This window comes from Delphinus delphis, chromosome 15, assembly GCF_949987515.2.
Source record: "Delphinus delphis chromosome 15, mDelDel1.2, whole genome shotgun sequence".
Taxonomy (NCBI): Eukaryota; Metazoa; Chordata; class Mammalia; order Artiodactyla; family Delphinidae; genus Delphinus; species Delphinus delphis.
The window spans coordinates 15,328,745-15,352,392 of record NC_082697.1 but is presented as its reverse complement, the minus strand read 5'-3'; the positions used below and the strand labels follow the sequence as shown (position 1 = coordinate 15,352,392).

Here is a 23,648-nt window from a genome sequence, read left to right as displayed (position 1 = left end):
ATCAGAGCAGATCCACAGGTCAGTGATCTGTGTAATAGGGGAAGGGATGACTCCCCATCACCCAATTTTTCTGAAATACTTCTTTCAGAGTAATTTACGATAAAGTAGTTTGGGTCCACACTCTCACACACCCACAACTTGAACGATGGGAACAACTGGTTCGATTCTTTACTATGCCTCAGTTATCTAAAACTAGAAGAGTTCTGCCCAATTCCCAGCCCATAAAGGAGATTACAGTGCTTGGTGGTAAATTAGGGAAAGGGGCAGAGGGGGGACAGGAAGTGGCCTGCCCTAGGGACGGGGGTGGGAATGGAGGCTTCAAAGCCTCCACCTCATGCCCTCAAGTGGCCCTAATCCTGAAGGGTACTTTAAGGCCTCCCCCCTCACCACTCTCCCTTATCCACCCAGCCCCAGCCCCCCTTTAGGGCTGAAGTACTCTGTTCCCACCATCTCAGGGGGAAGGGATGGGACAGCAGGACATTTTGTTTCCCAGAAAAAGCTCAGGTCAAATTTCAAGGACAAAAGTTAGCACTTGGTCTGGGAAAGAAAACCTTGCCAAAAGGAGTAAACTGGGGAAGGGAGGGGGGATTCCAGCGGGGTCATTCCAGGTGCCTGGGGTGCGGCGGGATTTGGAGCTCTCATTACCCCTGCTGAGATCTGTCTGGCAAGACCGGAGTATCTCCACCCCACAAGCCAGGAGAAGTCACTCAGACAGCCCCCTCCATTTCCCCTCCGTCCAAAAACAAGGGGAGTGGGCTTTGGCACTAGTTTGTGGGACCCATCCACCACGCCACCCCACCCACCAGATTTGGTCTGAGCGGAAGAAGGCAGTACCACGAAGGGCTTTCCAGCCCAGAAATGTGGCCCGAACTGCTAGGAGAGGGACCGGTAGCCGGCCTGTGTTGCCATGGCAACTTCCTCCTTGCGCTGGATAGAAGCATCCTATGGGCAAATCGGAGCTGGCTGCTCCAGCTTCTCCGCCCCTCTCCCGGGCGGGTGGGGGAGAACTGGATGCCAAAACCACTTGGTCAGACTCAGGGACACCAGCCTCAATTCCAGACCCTGATATAGCAACGCCCTTTGGCATTTGCTGGATACTGAAGACACTCTTGCTCCCCAGCTGTGCCCCAAGGCAGAGTGGCAGGGCTGGGACTGTAGATGTAATGAAAATTAACTGTTAAAGAGAACAGGGAAATGGGGAGCTAGTGCTCCCCACCCTCTTGTTCCACATGCAAGTCCCCCAAATCCCATCTTTAAACCCCCTCCAAGAAGAAGGGCCCAACTCTGCCTTAATAGCTATAACAGTGCAATAAAATTAGCTTATTAAAATTATAAAAGCTAACATTTTGAGAACCAGGCTACCCCCCCTCCTCAAACCCACAGATTCTTTTTTACAGTCATGCTCAGAAATAAGTCTTACTTGGTAATAAGAAAGATAAGAGCTAACAGGTATTGAGAGCCTATCTAGTGCCAGGTACTGTACTAAGCCCTTTTCGTAGCACAAAACAGCATAATAATCAACAGCACAGATGCCTGAGTCAGACTGCTCAAGTTCAAGTCCTACCACCCTCATTTCCCGGCTCAGTGACCTTGAAGAATATTCTCTCTGTGCCTCAGTTTTCTCATCTGAAAATGGGGACTGTTAAATGTTAATTTTATAGAATTGCTGTGAGGAAAGAAAACAATATTGAAAGTGCCTAGGAGGATACTTAGAGAAAGGTAATCATTTAAAAAATGTTGACCCTCTGTGGTCCATGCTATTATTTTCTTCCTCCAAGTCACCAGCAACCAACAATATAGATGTGAAAAAGCAGAGGTCACGTGTCTAACTCCTCCCTGCCCCACCCCTCCTCAATTATAAAACCAGTACCAGCAAGGCTGAGCCATGAAGACACAGACACAAAAAATGCCTCCCAAGAGCATGCCTCTCTAAAGCCTCAGCATCTTTGTGAAAAGGGGCAAACGCAGTGTAAGTAATGGGTTTGGAGTGCGCGATGGAAGATGCTCCTTGGGAGGAATTCTAGGAATCTGCAATGACCAGCATCCTGAACCACAGGGTGGCTAGAAAGGGGTGGAAGGGGCAGCTTCCTTTGCTGACAAAATGTCCAAGGCTCCTAAGCCGGAGGCAGGAAAGTGCTCTGGCCCAGTTAAGGCTAATGAAAGTCTACTCCTCATACAGTTTCTCAGGAAACCAGCTGAAGGGTGGCATGTAAGCCCTGAAGATGGCTCTGAGTCAATACGGTTGATGAAAAAGGTGCATTGGACAGGAGTCAGAAGGAGCAACAAAGGGGAGGCACCCAGATGAGCCAGAGGCCCATCAGGGACACTTCTGAGTCATCGGGGACAGAGGGGCAGGAAACTGGTGAGGGGACGGAGCAAAGAAGAGAAAGGTAAAGCAAAGCCAATTCTGACAGCCCTGCAACTGGAGCAGTCTCTGTACAGTATCTGAGAGATATTCAAACTGCGTTTCGAAATTAGTTCGGGGTGGTGCCGTTCTGAAAGAATAAATCCAAGGGGTTTTATTTTTTTAGGAGAAAATGAATGACTTTGAGAAGAACAAGAGAAATTAAGCACCAAGACAACGTTCCCTACTTCCTATTTTCACCAGACACTCATTAGCCTTCCTGAAAGGAAACTTCACTTTCTCCCTCCCCCTCCCAAACTCGAAGCATCCCTTAAGATGAGCAGACAGTGAGCATGAGATGCCCAAACCCAACTCCTGGCTGCCAGCCGCTCCCTGGGACCTCTTCACCTGGGAACCATTTTCTACACAGTGAGATTTGACTTTTTAAAAAATCCTCTTTCAGAGAGAGGGCTAGTGTCTTACTGGAAAGAGAACCAGAAACCTGATTTTTGTCTTGGCTGTGTGCCTGCCTCACTGGGTGACCTTGTGTTACACACACACACACACACACACACACACACACACACACACACACACACTGGGGCTTCAATCTCACACACATGCATACATTCACACAAATACACACACACACCAATTTGGGGGCAAAAAAGGGTCGGACAAGATGATTTCTAGGTGCTCCAAGTGAAAAACTTAAGAATTTGAAGAAACCCGCTGGGGAAAAAAAATAGGGACCTTTAAAAATCTCTAATATTCCATGAAGTTATCTACTCTGACTCACGTGAGACCAGAGCAAGTCACCAGCCACCAACAATAATAACCAAGGCATCTGAACCATGACACGGAGCATGACTTTGAAGAAAAACCCACCTGTCCCCACCACTCATGCACCTTGCCTCTTGAGACCCAAGTGGCCTGTTGGGATTTCAGGAGCGTCCTTGAACGTCAAGTGAGGCGTGGGGGAGCCAGCTCACCGAGGCAGGTGGGGCTCCCTCCCCAAGCCCCCATGCTAGCCGGGACTTCCTCTCCCGGATTTTGCTCCAGAGGAGGCCACCGGGTTAGGAGAGCCCCTCCACCTCTCTCCTCACTTCGCCTTGTCCAGAATAATAATACAACCGCCCTCAGCTGCATCACGGGGGAAGTTAAGCCTCTGAGCCTCAGTTATTTTTTCTGTAAAATGTAGATTCTGTAAAATGGCTCTGCAGTAACCATCTTTACTCCACCCCCATCTCCAGGTCAACAGCAAGACAGGTCTGTCAGGGGTCAGCCTCACATTGCCCCATTCATTCACTCAGCCAACACTTTCTTCTGGAGAACCTTCTCCCTTTCTCCCCACCTGCCTCCTGCACCAGCAGAAAGACATGAGCACCCATCACCCACCGTTCCATCCAAGGCTTATCAGATAACGGGATGACCAGATAAGGGTCCCTGCAGGCAGAGAGCCTTAAGCAGGGCCCATGAACTCCCTAAAACTGTGGACAAAAATTTTTGGATGGTGCCTATGTGTATTTTTTGGAGAACTTGTCCATATTTTCATCAAGTTCTCAAAAGCGTCCATGAAACCATTTTACTACTCCCCACCACACACACCCCTCTCCCTTTCATACCCTCATCGAATTAAAATACTCTCAGATTTTCACCTTACAAAACACTTTTAACTTTACCTTTATGTCTGAGGTACTGTCATCCCATTTTACAGATCGGGATGTGGAGGCTAGGGGTGGCATGACTTGCTCAAGGTCATGGCTAATACGGAGAGAAGCAAGACTGGAACCTCATTCCAACTCCCAATCTGGCACTCTTTGGGGAACTCTCACCCAAGCCCTCTAGGTACCCCACCTGTTGGTGGCTTCGCTTCCTCACCGCAGAACCAGATCTGAAGCCCTTCTGTTTCCTCTGCCTGGTCCCAGGGCCCCCAAGAGCTGTTTTCCCTACATTTCCCCGCCCCTTGGGCTCTGGCTGGGGTTGCGCGCAGGCCTGGGATCCTGAGGTTCGAGCCGCTGTATGGTGGCCCGGTTCAGCCCACCTAGAAGGGCTACTCCAGGCACAAGAGCACCCGGGGTCAGGGGCACACTCCGGAGGGCGCGCAGGTGTAGAGTCGGTGCCGCCCTACGCCTCCCTCGGGGAACCGCCGGGAAGAACCGAGAGGAAAGGCCGTCACCCGACCGGTCCCCTCGCGGTCCGCCCCAGTCCTTAAAGGACTGGGGGAAGAGGAGGAGAGACAAACAGGGGCGCTCAAGGCCTTGGGCGCAGGGCGGGGGTCTTGTGCAGGGAGTCAATGAATGCAGCCAAGACAAAGATGGAGCGGTAAGGTTGCGCGCCACCTCCAATGGCGGGGGGCGCGTCGGAGCCCCGGGGGTGAGGCGGCCAAAGCCCCGGGGTTTGAGGAGTGGGCACATACAAGAGGCCCGGGGAGGGTGGCGGGTCGGATCCAGGGACAAGACCGGGAGCATTCAGTAGGCGCAGGTGAGTAGGGAGAGCTAAGTCCAGGCGACCCAAAGGGCCCACTTGCGGAAAAGGGGTGAATGCAGATGATCTAGGGGTCCCTGGGGGGCGGCGGGAGGCGAGGAGACCCCACATCCTAGAGATCTGAGGTCCTGTGGGTGGGAAAGAAGACCCTGGGGGCGCATCCCCGAGCGTGCTTGGGATTGGGGGTGGGGAGGAAAGAGTGGCCACCTCTTAGGGAGCACTGGGTCGGGGAGGGGGCCTCGGGATCTGGCTCCCGGGACGCCCCCCGGGGATCGGGGGCGGGCCACGCGCTTACCCGCGTCCTCGTCGTCGAAGGAGTTCATGCACGGGAAGTAGATGGCGAGCGCCTCGAAGGAAGCGGACAGGCTGAGGCGGCTCTGCGAGCGCTCCATGCCCGCACCGGCGCCGGGCGCCTCGGCCGCGGCGGCGGCGGCGGCCGGCTTGGGCAGCTTGGCCGCCCCATTCTTGACGCGGAGTACGGCGCGCGGCGTGGTGGCGGCGGCCCGAGGCCGGGCCGGGGCTCCGCGGCGGGGCTGGCGGGCGCGGCTGGGCCGGAGAGCGGGCCGGGAGCTGGAGGCCCGCGGACCCGAGGCGCGCTGTGCTCCCGGCGGCGGCGGTAACGGTGGTGGCGGTGGCGGTGGCTGTGGCGGTAGCGGCGGCGGCGGCGGCGGCGGCGGCAGCGGCAGCTGTGGCGGCGCAGCTCGCTCTGGCCCGCGGCGCCCATCGCCGGACGCGAGGGGCGGGCTCTTGCCGCCGCCGCAGCCAATCGGCACCGCCCGAGGGAGGGGGCGCCGCGCGCGGGGCGTGGGAGCCGGAGGGCGCGGGCGGGGCCCCTGCTCGCCGCCCAGGCCGCCAGGTGTGCGCGCCCCAAGGGAGGAGCGCGCAGGGCTGCTGCGCTCCCAGTCCAGGGGCCGCGCCCCCCAAGTTTTCCCGTCCCCCACACTCAGCCCTCATACTCGCCCCGAATCCAGGCGACCAGTCCCCGACTGAGACCGGCCTCCCCCCGGGACGCAGACGCGCTGGAAAGCGACACAGGTACAGTGACTGGCACTGGAGATCCTCAGATTCACACATGAACCCGCAGAGGAGCACAAACAGGCACCCACAAGAGTGCATTCACTCTGCAATGTACACCACGGACACCCTCAGACTCTTACACACCCAGAGAGATTCACCCAGACTCACTCACTCATAGAGACCCTTGGGGTAACCAATCCACAGACCCCCTTAGACTCCAGACCTCCGAGACCCACACAGGTAGGTACATCCACGGACACACACAGACTCACAACCAGAGACCTGCAGACACACTCAGAGCGACAAACAGGGACACCCTTAACCACACAGGGAGACCCTCTGATCCCACACGAACCCACAGAGAAGTTCAGGTGGGCACACACATCCCCATGAACCCACACTCCTCAGAGAATTCACACACAGACACTCATACTCAGTGATACACTCTCAGACCTGCACACAGAGACACCAGTGGCCCTCCTAACGTTGACCACCCCCTCAGCACCCATTCACATACACCCAGAAATACCGTGACAAATCCTGTCAGACTCACACACAGCCACCCTCAGACCCAGACCCTCAAAGAGAGACACTCAGACACACCTCAGTGGGCACACACAGGTTCACACTCAGACACAGCCCCACAGCTTAGTCATTCCTGGTGATGGATACATTCTGATGCACAGACACCCTCAGACTCATACATGGACGCAGATACACTCCACCAGACTCACACATTCACCCAGACACTCCCACATATAAACCCCCAGGGACACACACACACACACACACACACACACACACACAGGCTCAGACATGCAGAGCCCTGTAGGTGAACACAATCACAATCGGAAACCCGCACTCCATTCCCTGGCCTTGACCCAAGACCTCAGTCCCCACTTAGTCAGGCCCAGATGTCTAATTTCTCCCAGCTGCTTCCACATCTGCTTCCTGAAGCAGCCTGCTGAGATGGCAAGAGCACAGAGTTTTGATCCAGACTGTGGCGCTATCCTTGCATGTGGTCTAAGGCAAAGTCCTTTGCCTCACCTGCCAGTTTCCTCATCTGTACAAGGGGGATGCAAACCCTCCCTTTTGGGTGGTTGTGAGGATTAAGATAACACGTGTGTTAGCTTTCAGTTGTCGTGTAACAAAGAGGCTTAAAAAAAAATTATTAGTTTACCATTCTCTAAGTCAGAAGTCTGAACAGGCTCAACTGGGTTCTTTGCTTGGGGCCTCACGAGATATCGGCCAGATTCCAAGCTCACTCAGGTTGTTGGCAGTATTCAGTTCCTTGTGGCTGTAGGATGGAGGCCTCTATTTCCTTTCTGGCCATTGGCCGGAAGTCACTCTCAGTTCCTAGAAGCGGCTCTCTGGTCCTTGCACATGGCCTCCTCCATCTTCGAGGTCATATATTAGGATGTCAGACACTTCTCATCCTTAGAATCCCTCTAACTTCCCTTCTGCTTACTGGACTGAGAAAACTCTCTGCTTTTCAAGTGCTCATGTGATTAGATTAAGTCTACATGAAAATATGCATACATACATATATATATATATATATATAGCTTGACACTTACAAGAGATATATATGATACCTATATGACATATTATGTATATATCATATATATATCATTTGCAAGATATATATGTATACATACTTTATAATGCATGTGTGTTCATGTGTGTGCACCTACAAGTGTGTGTGTGTGTGTGTGTGTGTGTGTGTGTGTATCTTACCCAAACCGAGGGAATCTAGGAAGACTTCTTTGGAGAGGTGACATTTTAGCTGAAAATGGCACCTGCTGTGTGCCTGGCACTGTTCTTGGCCCTGGGGATATACATATACCAGCAAATGAAATAAAGTCACTGCCCTCACATTTGCATTTTTAAATCATCTCTGGCGCTGCTCTGCGAGGAATGGATTGGAGTGATTTAGAGGGTTGCTTCCCTCCTTCTCTTCAGATAAATCCGGATCTGAACCAAAAAGACACTGATTGTTTTTAAAATGTGAATGGCAGGGGAGGCTGAGAAAGAATGTCCCGTGGGAAGGTGAAGTGGAGGAGGAGGGGAAGCAAGGCCAGATGGAAGGCTGTGGGCCTTGAGGGGAAGGCAACAAGGGCCAAGGCTGAGGAGAGGGCAGGAAGGGCTGAGCCTGAGAAAGTTCCTAAGATAACTTAGGCAGGATTAAGAGACAGGCTGGATGGGTGGGGATGGGGAAGGAAAGGGGAACAGAGGCACTGCCAAGGTTTGCCGCATCAAGAGAAAACAGCACATATGGATGGAACTCCTCCTCTCCAGCATCTCTCCTCTAAGATGAAGCACGGAGGGAAGTGGCCCCAAAACTTTGCATGCGTAGCAAGACCCGGGTGAGTACCTTTCTAGAAGTAAAAGGTGCTGGAATGTAGCTAAACCCAAGAGGGCCCTGGTTGCTGCTTTGTCAGCGAGAAAAAGACTGATCCTGTTCGTGTTCTGCCTGTTGGGGTAGGGGTGTGTGTGTGTGTGTGTGTGTGTGTGTGTGTGTGTGTAAAACATCTCTGTGTGTATGTCTCTGAATAGATGGGCACTTCTGCATATCTGTGTCCTTGTCTGTGAATGACCTTTTCTCTAAACATGTCCTTGCAAGATGCATATCCTTGTGTTAAGTGAATCCAGACTGGCTTTAAATACAACATGCCTCCTGGTCTTTGTATGCACTGGTGTGTGTGTGCGTGTGTGTGAGAGAGAGAGAGACAGAGACAGAGACAGAGAGACAGAGAAAGACGGAGACAGAGACACAAGAGAGCACTTATCCATCCTCTGTGTGCATGAGCCATGTGTCCCAATCTTTGTGTGGGTCTGTATCTGCTTGAGTGGGTATGTGCTGGTGTCTCCTATTAAAAGTGTGTCCTTCTCAGTGTCTGCCTTACCTCTTAGTGTATCAGTGTCTACATGTGTGTGTATGTAACTGGGCTGTGTTGGTTATATTTAGGTATCAATGTCAGATTTCTGTTCTTGTCCACGTGTGTGTGTATCTGGCTCCCTACATCCTGGTCAGTGTGAATTTATCCATGACTGTGTGTGAAAGCTGCTGTGTGTGGACTTCTCTATGTGGACTGACAGCTTGAGAGGGGACTCATATTTTCTTGGGTTAATCTTTGCCTTTAAGTAGCTAATACATGACTGAGCTGATGGGGATAGACATATAAAGATCTTTTAGTAACTCCAAGTCCCCTAGCCTACTACCTAACCATCCTAACCATTACTTTATGCTTCCATCCATCCATTCAACCATCCATCCATCCATTCAACCATTCATCCATCCATCCATCCAACTATCCACCCACCCACCCATTCATCTCAATTGTACTAACAATTACTAGCTATATAGTTATCTCTCTTAGACAAATTACTTAATTTCTCTGTGTCTCTGTTCTCTCATCTATAAAATGTGGATGATACCTGATGGGGCTGGGAGTGGGGAGGTGGGGGAGTTAAGTGAGATACTGCATATAAAACACTTAGCACATTGCATAGTGCATAGTAAGTGCTTTCTATATTAACTATTATCATCATCATTGTGGCAGACAGTATATTTCAGCAAATTCTCATCAGCACTTTACTAAGGGTCAGGGCTCAGCTAGAAGCTGGGTGGGAGGGTCCTAGTACAGCAGAGGCCATTAAGTGCCTCTGCCACCACTTTCTTGTGTAACTTGGATATAGCCTATGCCTGCTCTGGACCCATAGAATGGATAGAGCACCCTTGCCCCACCTCCCTTATGGAGATTCTGAGTGTACCTGCCCTTTAAAAACTGCAAAGAGCTATGCACAGTTATGGAGCACGCCAGGGGATCCCCTAAAGCCTCAGAATGGCAGGGCCCAGTCCTGGGTCATCTCGAGGGTCAGGCAGAGCTGACACAAAGCCAGGACCCACTGTCACTGCAGGGCTCAATCCACTGCTTCCTGTCACTTCGTTCCTATCACTACCAGCCTCTGTTTTCCCTCTGGGGAAGAACCTGATGTGCTCTCACGGCAGGAAACAAGCATGTGAGGGAACAGGGAGCGAAGTGGGGCAGGAACATATCTTCCTCTTGTCCACCAAGAGCATCTTCACTTACTATTTGGTGAGGGAACTTATGCTTAAAAGAAAAAGAAAAAGAAATAAAGGAACTGGTTAAGGGAGGTGATTTCTGCCCCAATAAACCACCCCTTTGGACAAGAGACAGAGAAAGAAGGAAACAAAGGGTAGAAAGAGTCAGAGACTAGAAAAGAGGGACAAAATAACAGAGAGACACAAGAGGCAGAGAACAAAAGAGAGGGAGAGAGATCGTTAGAGATAGGAAGACAGAAGGAATTAAGTTAGGCTTTATTGCACACCTGGTTTGGGCCGCCTCTGTTTCAAGGGCTGCTATACTTCCTGAGTCATCCTCAACCAACCAACACACACACACACACACACACACACACACACACACACACACACACACAAAGCGGGGGGGGGGGGTGGGAGTGGAGGAGGAGGCAGGGTTCTTGAGGTAGGGGCAGATTCTTGCCATAAGAAACCTCCTGTGTGACCTTAGGCAAGGCTAAGACACAATTTTGGTCTCAGTTTTCTCATTTGGAAAATGAGCCCACAAACCTCATTCAGTGGCTTCAAGGCTAAATGAGATAATCCTGTAAAAGAGTTTTAGAAATAATGGAGAAAAAAATGGAAAAGAACTTTTGGAACTGGACAAGCTGATTTTTACAGTTCGTAAGGAAAAACAAACATGTAAAAATTGTCAGGAAATGTGGAGTTGGGGAGAGTAGGGAAGAATAATGAGAGACAATAAGCTCTATCAGATAATAAAACATTATAAAACTACAGTAAGTTTTTTAAAGGCTAAAAAAAAAAGATGAATTTCTTCAATATATAAAGAGCTCTTACAAAACAATATGGAAAGGCCATTGCTCCAATAGGAAGTGGAGAAAGGACTTGAACAGACTGTTCACAGACATATAAATATAATCTGTAAATGACATAAATAGCAAAATGTTATTCAGTATCTCTCACAATTAAGGGAATGTCAATTAAAATAAAAGTGAACCATCATTTTTGACCTATCAGTCTAACAAAGAAGAAATTGCTTGATAATAAACTGTATGGAAGTGGGAGCAGGGAAGTAGACACAGACACACACTGTCAGTGGGAGTATATATTAATTGATGGAAACTCTTTGGAGATTAATTTGTTGGTATCTATCAAATATTCACATCTACAAATCATTTAATCTAGAAATTCACTATTTTACTCAGCAATTCCACTTCTATGAATTTATTCTACAGATTTACCTGCATATATGCACATGTATAATATGTACAAGAATGTTTGTTGCAGCATTGTTATAACAGCAAGAGACTGGAAACAAGCTATAGGCCCATTAAATAAATTATGGTACATCCATACAGGGAATTCTACAGTCATTTTAAAGAACAATGTAGGTCTCCATATGCACTGATATCCTAGATATACAATTAAATAAAAAAGCAAAATCTGAATAGTATATATAATATGATCCCATCTGTGTGTATGTGTTTATATACATATGTGTATATATGCATATACATATATATTCATATTTAAATATCTTTGAATAGACATGCAAAGTTCAGGAGCAATATACAAGAAGCTATTAACTATGGTTTCCTCTGGGAAATAAGAAAACTTTCAGGTGGGAGTCAGTATATTTTGCTTTACGCCCTTCTCTATGGTGTAGGTTTTTTTTTACCATGAGCATGTATTTTTCTGAACAAAAAAATTTAAATACATTTTTCACCTAATAAGGTGTGAGTATCAACAATTCGTAAATAGTTGAAGTGTCAGTGTGTTACTTGGGCCAGGGCTACACGCTAACTCCCTGTTAACTCTGAGTCCAGCAACAGGGATTAAGTGGGAGCATGTGTCAATATCCAGTCTCCTGGGAGTGAGGAAGTAGCCTAAGCTTCCCAGAACAACCACCTGCCATTTCACAAGCCATCATCTGTTCTCCCAAGCCAAGGGAGGCCCTGTCTGGGTGTAAACAGTGGACTCTTCTTTCCAGGACCCAGAACCTTTTCCTACTGTACCCCTTCTCCCACCAGGCAACCTTGACATCTGAAGCTCTCCTTTGATAGCACCCAGATCAAAAGGAGGAAACAGCTGGGATCTAGCAGCCTAGAGCAAGGTTAAGATTTGCTCTTTCAAAAGTTCCTGGTGTGACCCTGGGGAAGCCAGTCTCTCTCTCCGGGCCTCAAGTGTCAAAAGGGGAGTGGCACAGGATGACCACTAAATGCCCTCCCTGCTCTGACATCTTTTTGAGTCCAAGCTGGTTTGGATGTTCTTTCCACTTCTGTGAGTAACTCCCTCGGGTTGGATAGTCAGGAGTTCGAAAATGAGCTCTGGAAGTAACTAGCCTCTGAAAGTCACTAGCTGTGTAATATTGAGCAAGTTGTTTCACCTCTATGAGCTTTAGTTTGCTCATCTGTAAATCAGGAAAACTAATAATATACCTCATAGGATAGTTGGCAAATAGTAGTAGCTCAATAAATATTAGCCATCATCTAAAAAAGATGTGGTAGTGGTACATATATATGATGGAATATTACTCAGCCATAAAAAAGAATGAGATAATGACATTTGCAGCAACATGGATGGACCTAGAGATTATCATACTAAGTGAAGTAAGTCAGAAGAAGAAAGACAAATACCATATGATATCACTTATATGTGGAATCTAAAATATGAGACAAATGAACTTATCTACGAAACAGAAACAGACTCACACAGAGACATGAAGAACAGACTTGTGGTTGCCAAGGGGGAGGAGGGGTGCAGGAGGGATGGACTGGGAGTTTGGGATTAGCAGATGCAAACTATTATATATAGAATGGTTAAACAACAAAGTCCTACTGTGTAGCACAGGGAACTATATTCAATATCCTGTGATAAACCATAATGGAAAAGAATATGAAAAAGAATGTATGTATATGTATAACTGAATCACTTTGCTGTACAGCAGAAATTAACCCAACATTGTAAATCCACTTCACTTTAATAAAAAAATATTAGCCACCATCAATTTTCTTCTCCTTCTTCCCCTTCTTCTCCTTCTTCTTCACCAGTCTCACTTAGACCTGTCCCTCTCAGAAGTAGCCCCAGTTAAGGGCCTTTCCCACCTTGCCTCCCACTCTGCACCCAAAAGCTCTCCTGAGCCAGAAAGGAATCAGTCAGCATAAAACCTAGCACTTGCTGCTGAATTCATGTGATATCACGGGTTAATGCGTGGCCCCTGTCCAAATCACCCATGAGTATTATTATTAACTAACAAAGGCTGAGCATCCAAGATGGTCAGCAAAAGCAGGTGGACAGAAAAGATTTGGGGATGGGGCCTCTTGGAATTCATCTGAGCTTCATTTGCAATATATTTTCCAAGAGTGATCTCTTCCCTCAAGATGCTATAACAAGCTCTTAAGATTAAGGGAAAGTGGGCATAAAGAAAACTTTTGGTGCCAAACAAATTATGCTACGTGGGTCAGCTCTGATTTCACCTCCATGTCCAATGGTCCCTACTGAGAAGTAGCTGGATATTCCTCCATCGTCCCATACCCATCCTATCCTGATACCAGGAGAGTGGCCTCTCTCCCACTGTTGTGCCATGTGTCCTTCCTTAACCATGGCATTCATGTCCTCTTGGTCCTCTACTTCCCCATCTTCAAAAAAAGGGCAGTTTCCAAACTGCTTTCCCATCCATGATGTTACTTCATCCTTGTAGCAGTTATTACTGAATAAATAAGTACATAAGGGGGAATTCTCTGGTGGCACAGTGGTTAAGAATCTGCCTGCCAGTGCAGGGGACACAGGTTCGATCCCTGGTCCGGGAAGATCCCACATGCCACAGAGCAACTAAGCCCGTGTGCCACAACTACTGAGCTCACGCGCCACAACTACTGAAGCCTGTGCGCCTAGAGCCCGTGCTCTGCAGCAAGAGAAGCCACCGCAATGAGAAGCCCGCGCACTACAACAAAGAGTAGCCCTGCTCGCGGCAACTAGAGAAAGCCCATGCACAGCAAAGAAGACCCAACACAGTCAAAAAATAAATTAAAAAAACACTTTATTAAAAAAAAAAAAAAGTACATGAGGCATAGCAGGAGTGAGAGTCCATTCACTTGGGATCAGAGTAACATGGGCTCCATAGCATGAGTTGGAAAGTGTTCTCTCCTCCTCTGTTTGCAACATTTCCCATGTTCTTGGACATTCGTGTTAATGGAATCATACATTATTTAATTTTCTTTCTAATTCATTTTTCTCATCATTGTGGATGTGAGATTCATCCATATTGTTGCACATAATTCTAATTCCTTCTCTTTTATTGCTATATAGTACTCCATTATATGACTACACCACAATTTATTTGTTTACTCTACTAATTGATGGATATTTGGGTTGATTCCAGTTTATGACTACAGGCGGCCCTCTGTTTCCACAGTTTCTGCATCGTTTGTGGCTGTTCTTCACGGAGTTGTTTATAATATTCTCAGTTAGATACAGCAGATTTCTACATTGTGTGGAACCCGCGGATATGGAGGAATGACTGTACTACATCGTTCAAATAAGAGACTTGAGCATCCATGGATTTTGGTATCCACAGGGGTCCAGGAACCAATCCCCCTTGAATACCAAGAAATGACTGTATTATAAATGAACAAATATATGAACTACTATGATGAACATTTTTTGATGAATAATATATGCACTCATCTCTCTTGGATATATACCTACAAGTCAAATTACTGAGATATACTGTGGTCATGTGTTTATTTTATTTATTTATTTTGCAGTACGTGGGTCTCTCCCCGCTGTGGCCTCTCCCGTTGCGGAGCACAGGCTCCGGACGCGCAGGCTCAGCGGCCATGGCTCACGGGCCCAGCCGCTCTGCGGCATGTGGGGTCTTCCCGGACCAGGCCACGAACCCGTGTCCCCTGCATCGGCAGGCGGACTCTCAACCACTGCGCCCAGGGAAGACCTCATGTGTTTATTTTTAATGGGTACTTCTAAACCGTTTCCAAAGTAGTTATACCAATTTACACTCTTATCAGCAATAGATGAGTTCCAGTTGCTCTATATCCTTACCAACACTTTGTATTATTCATCTTTTTAAATTTTACTTATTCTTGTGGCTTTGTAGTGAGTTTTAATATTTACATCTATGATGCATTTTAAATTGTTTTAATGTATAATGCAAGGTAAAGAGTCAAGGTTTATTTTTTTTTCCACATGAAGATCCAACTGATCTAATACCATTTATTGAAAATACCATCTTTCCCCACTGTGGCCCCTTTGTCATCAATCACGGATTATATGGGTGCGTGTTTTGGATATAAATGACAAACATTTTGATGAACTTCTTCCCAGACCTCTCATCATGCAGAAAATTTCATTCGCTTTTACATAAACAAGATCAGGTTTTGTCACCTCTTATAAATTATTCATTATTACATGGATATATTTTAGTATCAACAAATATGTATAGTGTTCCATCATGGGGATGTCTCTATGTCCCTATAATTTAATCATTCCTTTGTTATTGACAATTAGGCTGTATCTAACTTAGAATATTATAAACAATTCTGTGAAGTGCATCCCCACATATATCTCATTGCGCTGTTGGCCTATTAATTCCTTAGAATCTATTTCTAGAAGTGGCAAAGTAAATTCAAGGAGTATGTGCGTGTTACATATTGACACTAACTAAAACTGCCCATCTGAAATGTTGTATCCTCCACTAGTGTGTAAGATATCATGACAGGGACTTCCCCGGTGGTCCAGTGGCTAAGACTCTCCCCCAGTGCAGGGGGTCTGGATTCAATCCCTGGTCAGGAAACTAGATCCCACATGCTGCAACTAACTGTTCTCATGCTGCAACTAAAAGATCCCACACGCCACAATGAAGATCCTGTGTGCCGCAACTAAGACCCTGCACAGCCAAATAAATAAATATTTTTTTAAAAAAGATTTAATGGTAGAAGTTGCAGTAACATGGATGGACCTAAAGACTATCATAATAAGTGAAGTAAATCAGAAATAGAAAGACAACTATCATATGATATCACTTATACGTGGAATCTAAAATATGATACAAATGAACTTATTTACAAAGTAGAACCAGACTCATAGACATAGAAAACAAATTTATGGTTACCAAAGGGGAAGGGGTGGGGGAGGGATAAATTAGGAGTTTGGAATTAGCAGGTATAAATTACTATATATAAAATAGATAAACTACAAGGTCCTACTGTATAGCACAGGGAACTATATTCGATATCCTGTAATAAACCATGATGGAAAAGAATATGAAAAAGAATCTATCTATTTACCTATCTGAATCACTTTGCTGTACATGAGAAACAACGCTGTAAATCAACTATACTTCAATTAAAAAAAAAAAGATTTCACGGCAGAATTAAAAAGTATCTCATCCCCCAGACGCTGACCTTCCCAAGACTACGTTTTCCCGCCTGTTAGCTCAGGTTACCATCTTGATAAAACAGAGTAACTAACTGAGGCAAAGTCTTCTCAGAGTTCATAGAGTCCATACGATTTCTGTAACTTTTTCTTATAGGCACTGCTAGACTGTGCTTCCCAGCCTCCTTTGTAATTAGAAGGAGCCCACGTGATAGATCTGAATAATGGAATATAGAAGTGATAGATGTCACTTACAAGCCTGTCCCATAAAACCCTGGAGCTTTCCCCATCTCCCAGCTGAATGCAGAGTGCTCCAAAACTTAGAGGACAGCAGAGCCAACAGAAGTTAACTGGGTGACTAAATGACTACAGAGAGCAGAGCCCGCACACACCACATGCAAATTAGACTGCAATATCAGCAAGAAATAAAACTTTATTGTCTGAAGTCACTGAGATTTTAGACTTCTTTGTTGCAGCCATTAGTCTATCCTGCCTAATATATTCACTACTGAGTCTTGTACTTGAGTTGCGAGGAGAAATTAAGTTGGGGCCAAAGGAGCCTTGTCGGGGCCATGGGCCATGTGGGGCGAGGAAAGCCAGATTTCCCAGAGAAGCAAGAGGGTGAAAAAAAGCTCTGTAGAGATGAACAGAAAAAATCAAGCTGTGGAAATAGGGAAAGGACAAACTTGGTGCCTTGATTTTTTCAGTTCTCAATTTCATTTCTTCATGAGATTGTCTGAAACATACATGTTGGGTTGCCTACCCAAGTCCATCTTCCTGCCCCTTCCTCTGTTTTTATCTGGGTAATTCACCCTCCACTACACAGCCATTCCTCCTGCCAGTGTTTAGTTTATGCATATGACTCGATTCCGACCAGCGTGATGTGAGTGAAACTTTGGGGACAAGCAGCTCCTTGGAAAGCTTCCCTCACAGTTAAAAAATAAACACATTAGAGAGAAACACTGCCTTTTCCATTGCTGGGCATATAGTTATTGCAACCAGGAGGGAAGCTAAATTAGGACAAACCTGAAAAATTGGATGGCAGAGCAGGTAAAAGAAAGAACCCAGATCCTTAATGATGTCATTGAGCCACTGAATTAACCAACCTTGGAGCTGCCCTACTTAGGTGGCTTAGTGTAATTGTTAGCATGTACATTTCATTACTGTTTAATACATACTGCTTTGAGCTTTCTGATTTTGTTTCCAGTCACCAAAAAGCATCCCAGCGGATGCACTCACCTGACTATATCTCGTGCCAATGAGTCTTTGACATTACCCGGCATCCCTTCAATAAAACCCACTCCTTGTCTTATTTCTTGAAACCAAGTAACCCCAGACTCAGCCAGAGCTTCTCCAGGACACCTCTAAATGTGGATTTTAATGGCAGGTGTCTTTGTTTCTGATTCAGGGAAGAAAGGTGCAGGAAGGAGGGAGGAAAGTGGATGCAGGTTTCTCCTGGACCATGGGAGAAACATGTGGGGGACGAGGAAGGTAATGGTAGCCATATCCCCAGCCCTGTACCTCTGAACCGGGATGACTCACTCACACATCACAGAGCCCTTGGATAGTAAATATTTACTGCACACTTCCTTTCAGTCAGGCACTGCTCTAGGTCCCAGGAAGAGCAGAAAATAATGCCCAAACAGACAAAAAATTTCTGTCCTCATGAAGATGATATTCTGGTGGAGAGAAACAGAAAATGAAGAAGAGCAATAAGTAAAAAACTGTGTATAGTGTTTAGATGGTCGGAAGTGATGTTGGAAAAAAATGTATATAAAGTAGAGAAGGAGAATTGAGAGTGTCTGGAGAAGGATTTATAACGTTATGCAGGATGGCCAGGGAAGCTTCAGGAGAAGGTGACATTTGAGCAAAGATCTGAAGGGGTAACTCATGCAGATAACCAGAGAGTGTTAGAGGCAGAGGAAACAGCAAGTGCAAAGGCCCTGAGGTGGGAGTATGCCTGGTGTGTTGGGAAAAAGGAAAGGAGGCCAGTGTGGCTGGTGTAGATGAATGAAGGGGGAAGGTGGTACAACATGCAATCAGAAAGGCAATAATGGAGAGGAGTGGGAAGATGGTATAGGCCTTCTTGAGTTGTGCAGTAGTCATAAGCCACAAATATTACTATTTTGTTACTATTCCTTAAATTGACTTCTTGTTTAGATACATTTATCTGAGATGAAAATTTTATGCTACTACTATAGATGAAGAACCAGTATCACTTACCATAAATAGAAGGTGACCGAGTAAATAAATAGGACAAAACTGAAACAATATTAAATTATAGGGAGATACTGCGGCTTGCAGAAGGCTTGATCTGAAGTCAGCAGTCTCTCTGATAAAAGACTGACTGACACTCTAGAGAAGTGATAAGACACAGTAGCACTGAATGAAGACTTTCTCAGTGAAATGGAGATGATCGAAAATCATCTGTTCCTCTAGGTAGGGTGACCAACACTTCTGGTTTCCCTAGGACTAAGGGGTTTCCCAGGATGTACTTTCATAATTGGGACAGTTCTGGATAAACCAGGATGACTGGTCATCCTACCACTGGGGGTCCCCATCCCACTCTTTAGCGTCAGACCATCTTGCTTAGGCTTGGTTTCTCTAGGTTGTCCTTTGTAGTGGGCTGACTCTAAGATGACCATTGCCTCCTGGATTCGTACCCAGACACAGGGCACCCACGAATACCCTTGAGAGAGGGTGCAACCTGTGACTTGCTTCTAACCAGGCAGATTCTTCCCCTTTCGAGCCTTCAGATGAGACCCCGGCCCTGGCTGACACCTTGATTGCAGCCTCGTAATGAAGCAGAGGATGCAGTGAGCCCTGTCCTGACTCCTGACCCACAGAAACTGTGAGACAAGAAATGTATGCATGCGCATTTTCAAGACTGTTTGTGGTAATTTGATACTTAACAATACAGAAGTTCCTCCCTTATCTGCAACTTCAGTTACCTGTAGTCAACTGTAGCTCCAAGAATATTAAAAGGAAAATTCCAGAAATAAACTATTCATACGTTTTTAATTGCATGCCATTCTGAGCAGTGTGATGAAATCTCACGCTGTCCCACTCTGGACATGAATCATCCCTTTGCCCAGTTTATGCCACCGGTCCTGGTTATCAGATTGACTGTCACAATGTTGTAGTACTTGTGTGCAAGCGACCCTTATTTTACTTAATAATGGCCCCAGAGCACAAGAGCAGTGATGCTGGCAATTCGGATATACCAAAGAGATGCCATAAGTGCTTCCTTTAATGGAAAGGTGAAAGGTCTTGACTTTATAAGGAAAGGAAAAAAACATACTGAAGTTGCTAAGATCTACAGTAAGAATGAATCTTCTATCCATGAAATTGTGAAGAAGGAAAAAGAAATGCATGCTAGGGACTTCCCTGGCGGTCCAGTGGCTAAGATTCCATACTTCCACTGCTGGGGGAACAGGTTCGATCCCTGGTCGGGGAACTAAGATCCCACATGCCACAGGGAAGACATGTGTGCTAGTTTTGCTGTCACATTGCAAACTGCAGTTTGTGGCCACAGTGCATGATAAGTGCTTCATGATGATGGAAAAGACGTGAAATTTGTACAATATTTTGAGAGAGAGAGACTTTATGATTAGTTATTGTTGTTAATCTCTTACTGTGCCTAATTTATAAATGAAACTTTATCATATGTATGTCGTATAGGAAAAATTATATACAGGGTTTGGTACTTGAGCAATTTTAGGCATCCATTGGGGGTCTTGGAATGTATTCCCCACGGATAAGGGGGAACTACTGTACATACTAAGACATTCTTTCCATCCCAGTGCTGACCATTTTCTTGGCTCACGTATGCACCCTGTAGACCTGAGGCTATGGCATCTGACCCTCAAGGAACCCTGCCCTACTTCCCTCTGTCTTCACCCAGCTGAGGCTGACAGTGGCTCAGGGTCCACTTGGTGGACAGAGTTCATTATCCACACTTGGGGGATCATTGCTTCCAGCCTGGCAAACAGGAGAGTGATGAGAAATCAAGGCCTGGAGTTGTTGGGGTCCAGCCACTGGGAGTCTGGAGCCTGCAGGAGGTAGTGTTCCAGCTGCTGGGCTGGAGTTGGGGACAAGACCCTGAATCTTGAACACCTCCCTTCCAGCCAAGCCCCCAAACTGCAGAGTCTGGATAAGTCACCACCGCAAGGCCCTCTGGTCTCTAGGCCTTTCTTCTCACCCTCCCTGCTTCTGACCTTCTTGCCCATCTCCGGGTGTCCCATCCTGAGAGTTTTGTGCCTGGTTCTCTTCTCGGACTAGTTCCTTCCATTTAACAAATCATCTGGATAGCCTGCTCACTTTTCAAATCAAAATAAGTAAATTTTCTTATGAAATAATTTTTGCACATTCTAGGAAATTTAGGGAAAAACTAAGCACAAAGGAAAAATGGAAAATCCTGTTAATTAAACCACCCAGAGATTGCCATTTTTAAACCTGACATGTTTTCTTCCGTTTTTTTTTTTTTTTCATGTAAGTGCATTTCAAAGGTCTCACACCCTAAGTAGTTTCATGGCCTGTGTTTTGTTTTTTTCCCACTTAGCTTTCTATCATAAACATTTTCCCACAGCAATAAATACCTCTATGTCACTATTTTAAATTATTGAATAACATTCCATATTATTTAACTCATCCTTACTGTTTTTTACGCTCATGTTAATATTTAAAGAAATACTCTCCCAGGAGTTCCCTGATGGTCCAGTAGTTAGGATTCTATGCCCTCACTGCCAGGGACCCGGGTTTGGGTTCGATCCCACAAGCTGCGCAGTGTGGCCAAAGAAAGGAAGAAAGAAAGAAATACTCTCCCAGTTAAATTGCTGACACACCCGTAATGGGTTCACTAGAAGTGAAACCACTGGGTCAAAAGGATGCATGTTTCCAAGGCCTTTAATAACTATTGACAAATCTCCCCTAACAATTTTGGAACACTCTTTACTCTCTCCAGGAGCCGATACACTATTCCCCATTCTCTAAAACTAGCTCATGTGATTTTTTTTGTTGTTTGCCATCACAATGCCATGATCTCACAGCTCCCACCAGACACCCACTCACTCGGATGTGTCACATGTATAAACTTAGACAATCCATCCTCAAAACATTTATTTACATGTATGTGTATCCACAAACAATATATGATATTGCTTTGGGAGGGCATTTTTAAAACCTCATGTAAATTCTATTGTGTTATGTATTTTATTCTATTGTCCCTTTTTGTTCAACCAATACTGGTTTTGAGATTACTGTTAACTCTATGTTATGTAACTACTGTTTAATTTTTGTCTTCTTTTTTTTTTTTTCCTTTTTGCGGTACGCGGGTCTCTCACTGCTGTGGCCTCTCCCGTTGCGGAGCACAGGCTCCGGACGCGCAGGCTCAGCGGCCATGGCTCACGGGCCCAGCCGCTCCGCGGCATGTGGGATCTTCCCGGACCGGGGCACGAACCCGTGTCCCCTGCATTGGCAGGCGGACTCTCAACCACTACGCCACCAGGGAAGCCCCTGTCTTCATTTTTTATAAATACATTTTCAGACTGATGTGGCTGCCTTCACTTTGCTATTATAAGCAATGCTGTGGTGGATATCTTTATGCTATCTCTTTGTTTTTGCTAGAGTGCCTAAGCAGAGGAGGGATTGCTGGATGGTAGGGCTGGCAGTGTCTTTCATATTTACTTGACTGTGAGCCATGATAAGAAATACATTTTATATCATAATCTGGTAAGGTTCCCCACACACACATACAAGTAAAACAAAAATTTCATGAAATAATACTTATCCATATCATGACAAAAGCATTCTGATGTGTTTTATTCTATTTAAGTCAACTTTCCTTTTTTAATGTTGATCACAACCTACTAAACAGATTATTTAACATATTAATGGGCCATGACTCACAATTTGAAAAATAATAGATTAAAATGGATTTGGTTCCACTACATACTTTGAAATTACTCTTCAGAATGGCTGTGCTAACTTACAAGGCATTAGGTTCTTTATTCTCTACATCCTACTCAACACTTGAAATTATCTATTTTGGGGGCGGGAGGGGCCAGTCTGATGAATGTAAAGCAGTGTGTCATTGTTGTTTTAATTTTTCTTCCTCTGGTTACTAATAAATTGAGTTTCTCTTCATATGTTTATTTACTACGTAACTTCCTCAGAAAGTGAGTTTGCCTATTTTTTTCTTGGGTTGCTAGATTTTTTTTTTTTTTTGGCTGCGTTGGGTCTTCGTTGCTGTGAGCAGGCTTTCTCTAGTTGGGGCGAGCGGGGGCTACTCTTGTTACAGAGCACGGGCTCTAGGCGCACAGGCTTCAGTAGTTGCAGCATGTGGGCTCAGTAGTTGTGGCACACAGGCTTAGTTGCCCTGGAGCATGTGGGATCTTCCCAGACCAGGGATTGAACCCGTGTCCCCTGCACCTCTATCACATACCAAATATCCATATACATGAGTCTGTTTCTGGATTCTTTTCTTCTGTTCCATTGGTCTAGCATTTATAGCACACTTTGAAAAATTAAACTTTATGTTTTAATGTCTGGTAGAGTAAGTTTCCCACCTTTGCTTTTATTTTTGAGATGACTTGTCTTAGCTACTTGTGGAAACTTATTCTTCCACGCAAATTTTCGAATTGGCTTATCCAATTCCTCTCCCCCAAATATTAGTGAGAATTACATAAATTGACACCATTACAATGCTATGCCTTTCCTTCCACGAACATAGTATATTTCTCCATTTATCCAGGAGGTAAAAATCTCCTTTAGTACATTCTCTCTGGCATGCTTGGCCCAGTTAATTTCTAGATAATTCATTTTCTTTTTTTCTCTTTTTTCTTTTTCTAAAAAAATGTCTCCAGTTTAATAAATGGGAATGGTATCTTCTTTCAGGACAGCCAAGTTTTTCTATATACTTCCCCTTATGACTGTGTTTCCTGGATCACCTCATTGGCAAGGTGAAAGATCTCAGAAACCCAGGGCCCTGCGAGAACCAAGCAAAACCAGTAACGCACTAGTGAAATGGGAAGTTGCCAAGAGTATCAATCTACAGAAGGTGCCGAGCATCCTTGGGGCTCTAAAACAACTCTAGATGTGAAATGAGACAGAGAGAATGATAATGACCTGAACTCCTCTCAGGGGTATCACTATACCTATTTGAAGGTGATACTTTCAAAAACTACTTGGGTGTTGGGAGAGAGAGGAGATGCTTTGGACTATTAAACTGCCTTCTAAGGAAGATGGGTCTGCTTAACTGCAGGGAGCCAGTTTCATTAAGCAGATGTGCAAGTTCCGGGACAGAGCAGACTTGCTTGTTGCCACAAGGAGTCTTCCTTCTCAGCT

The 23,648-nt window shown here is 45.8% G+C and overlaps 1 protein-coding gene across 1 annotated transcript in view; it reads right to left on the bottom strand.

Annotated features, from left to right (window-relative positions):
* The window catches only part of RIMS4 (regulating synaptic membrane exocytosis 4), a 63,025-nt gene extending 57,778 nt beyond the window's left edge, over positions 1-5,247 (bottom strand). Inside the window, exon 1 of the mRNA XM_060032706.1 lies at positions 5,127-5,247. Within this exon, the coding sequence (XP_059888689.1) occupies positions 5,127-5,223 (97 nt within the window). The 5' untranslated portion in view covers positions 5,224-5,247. The remainder of the gene's footprint in view (positions 1-5,126) is intronic.
* Positions 5,248-23,648: the final 18,401 nt, after the last annotated feature.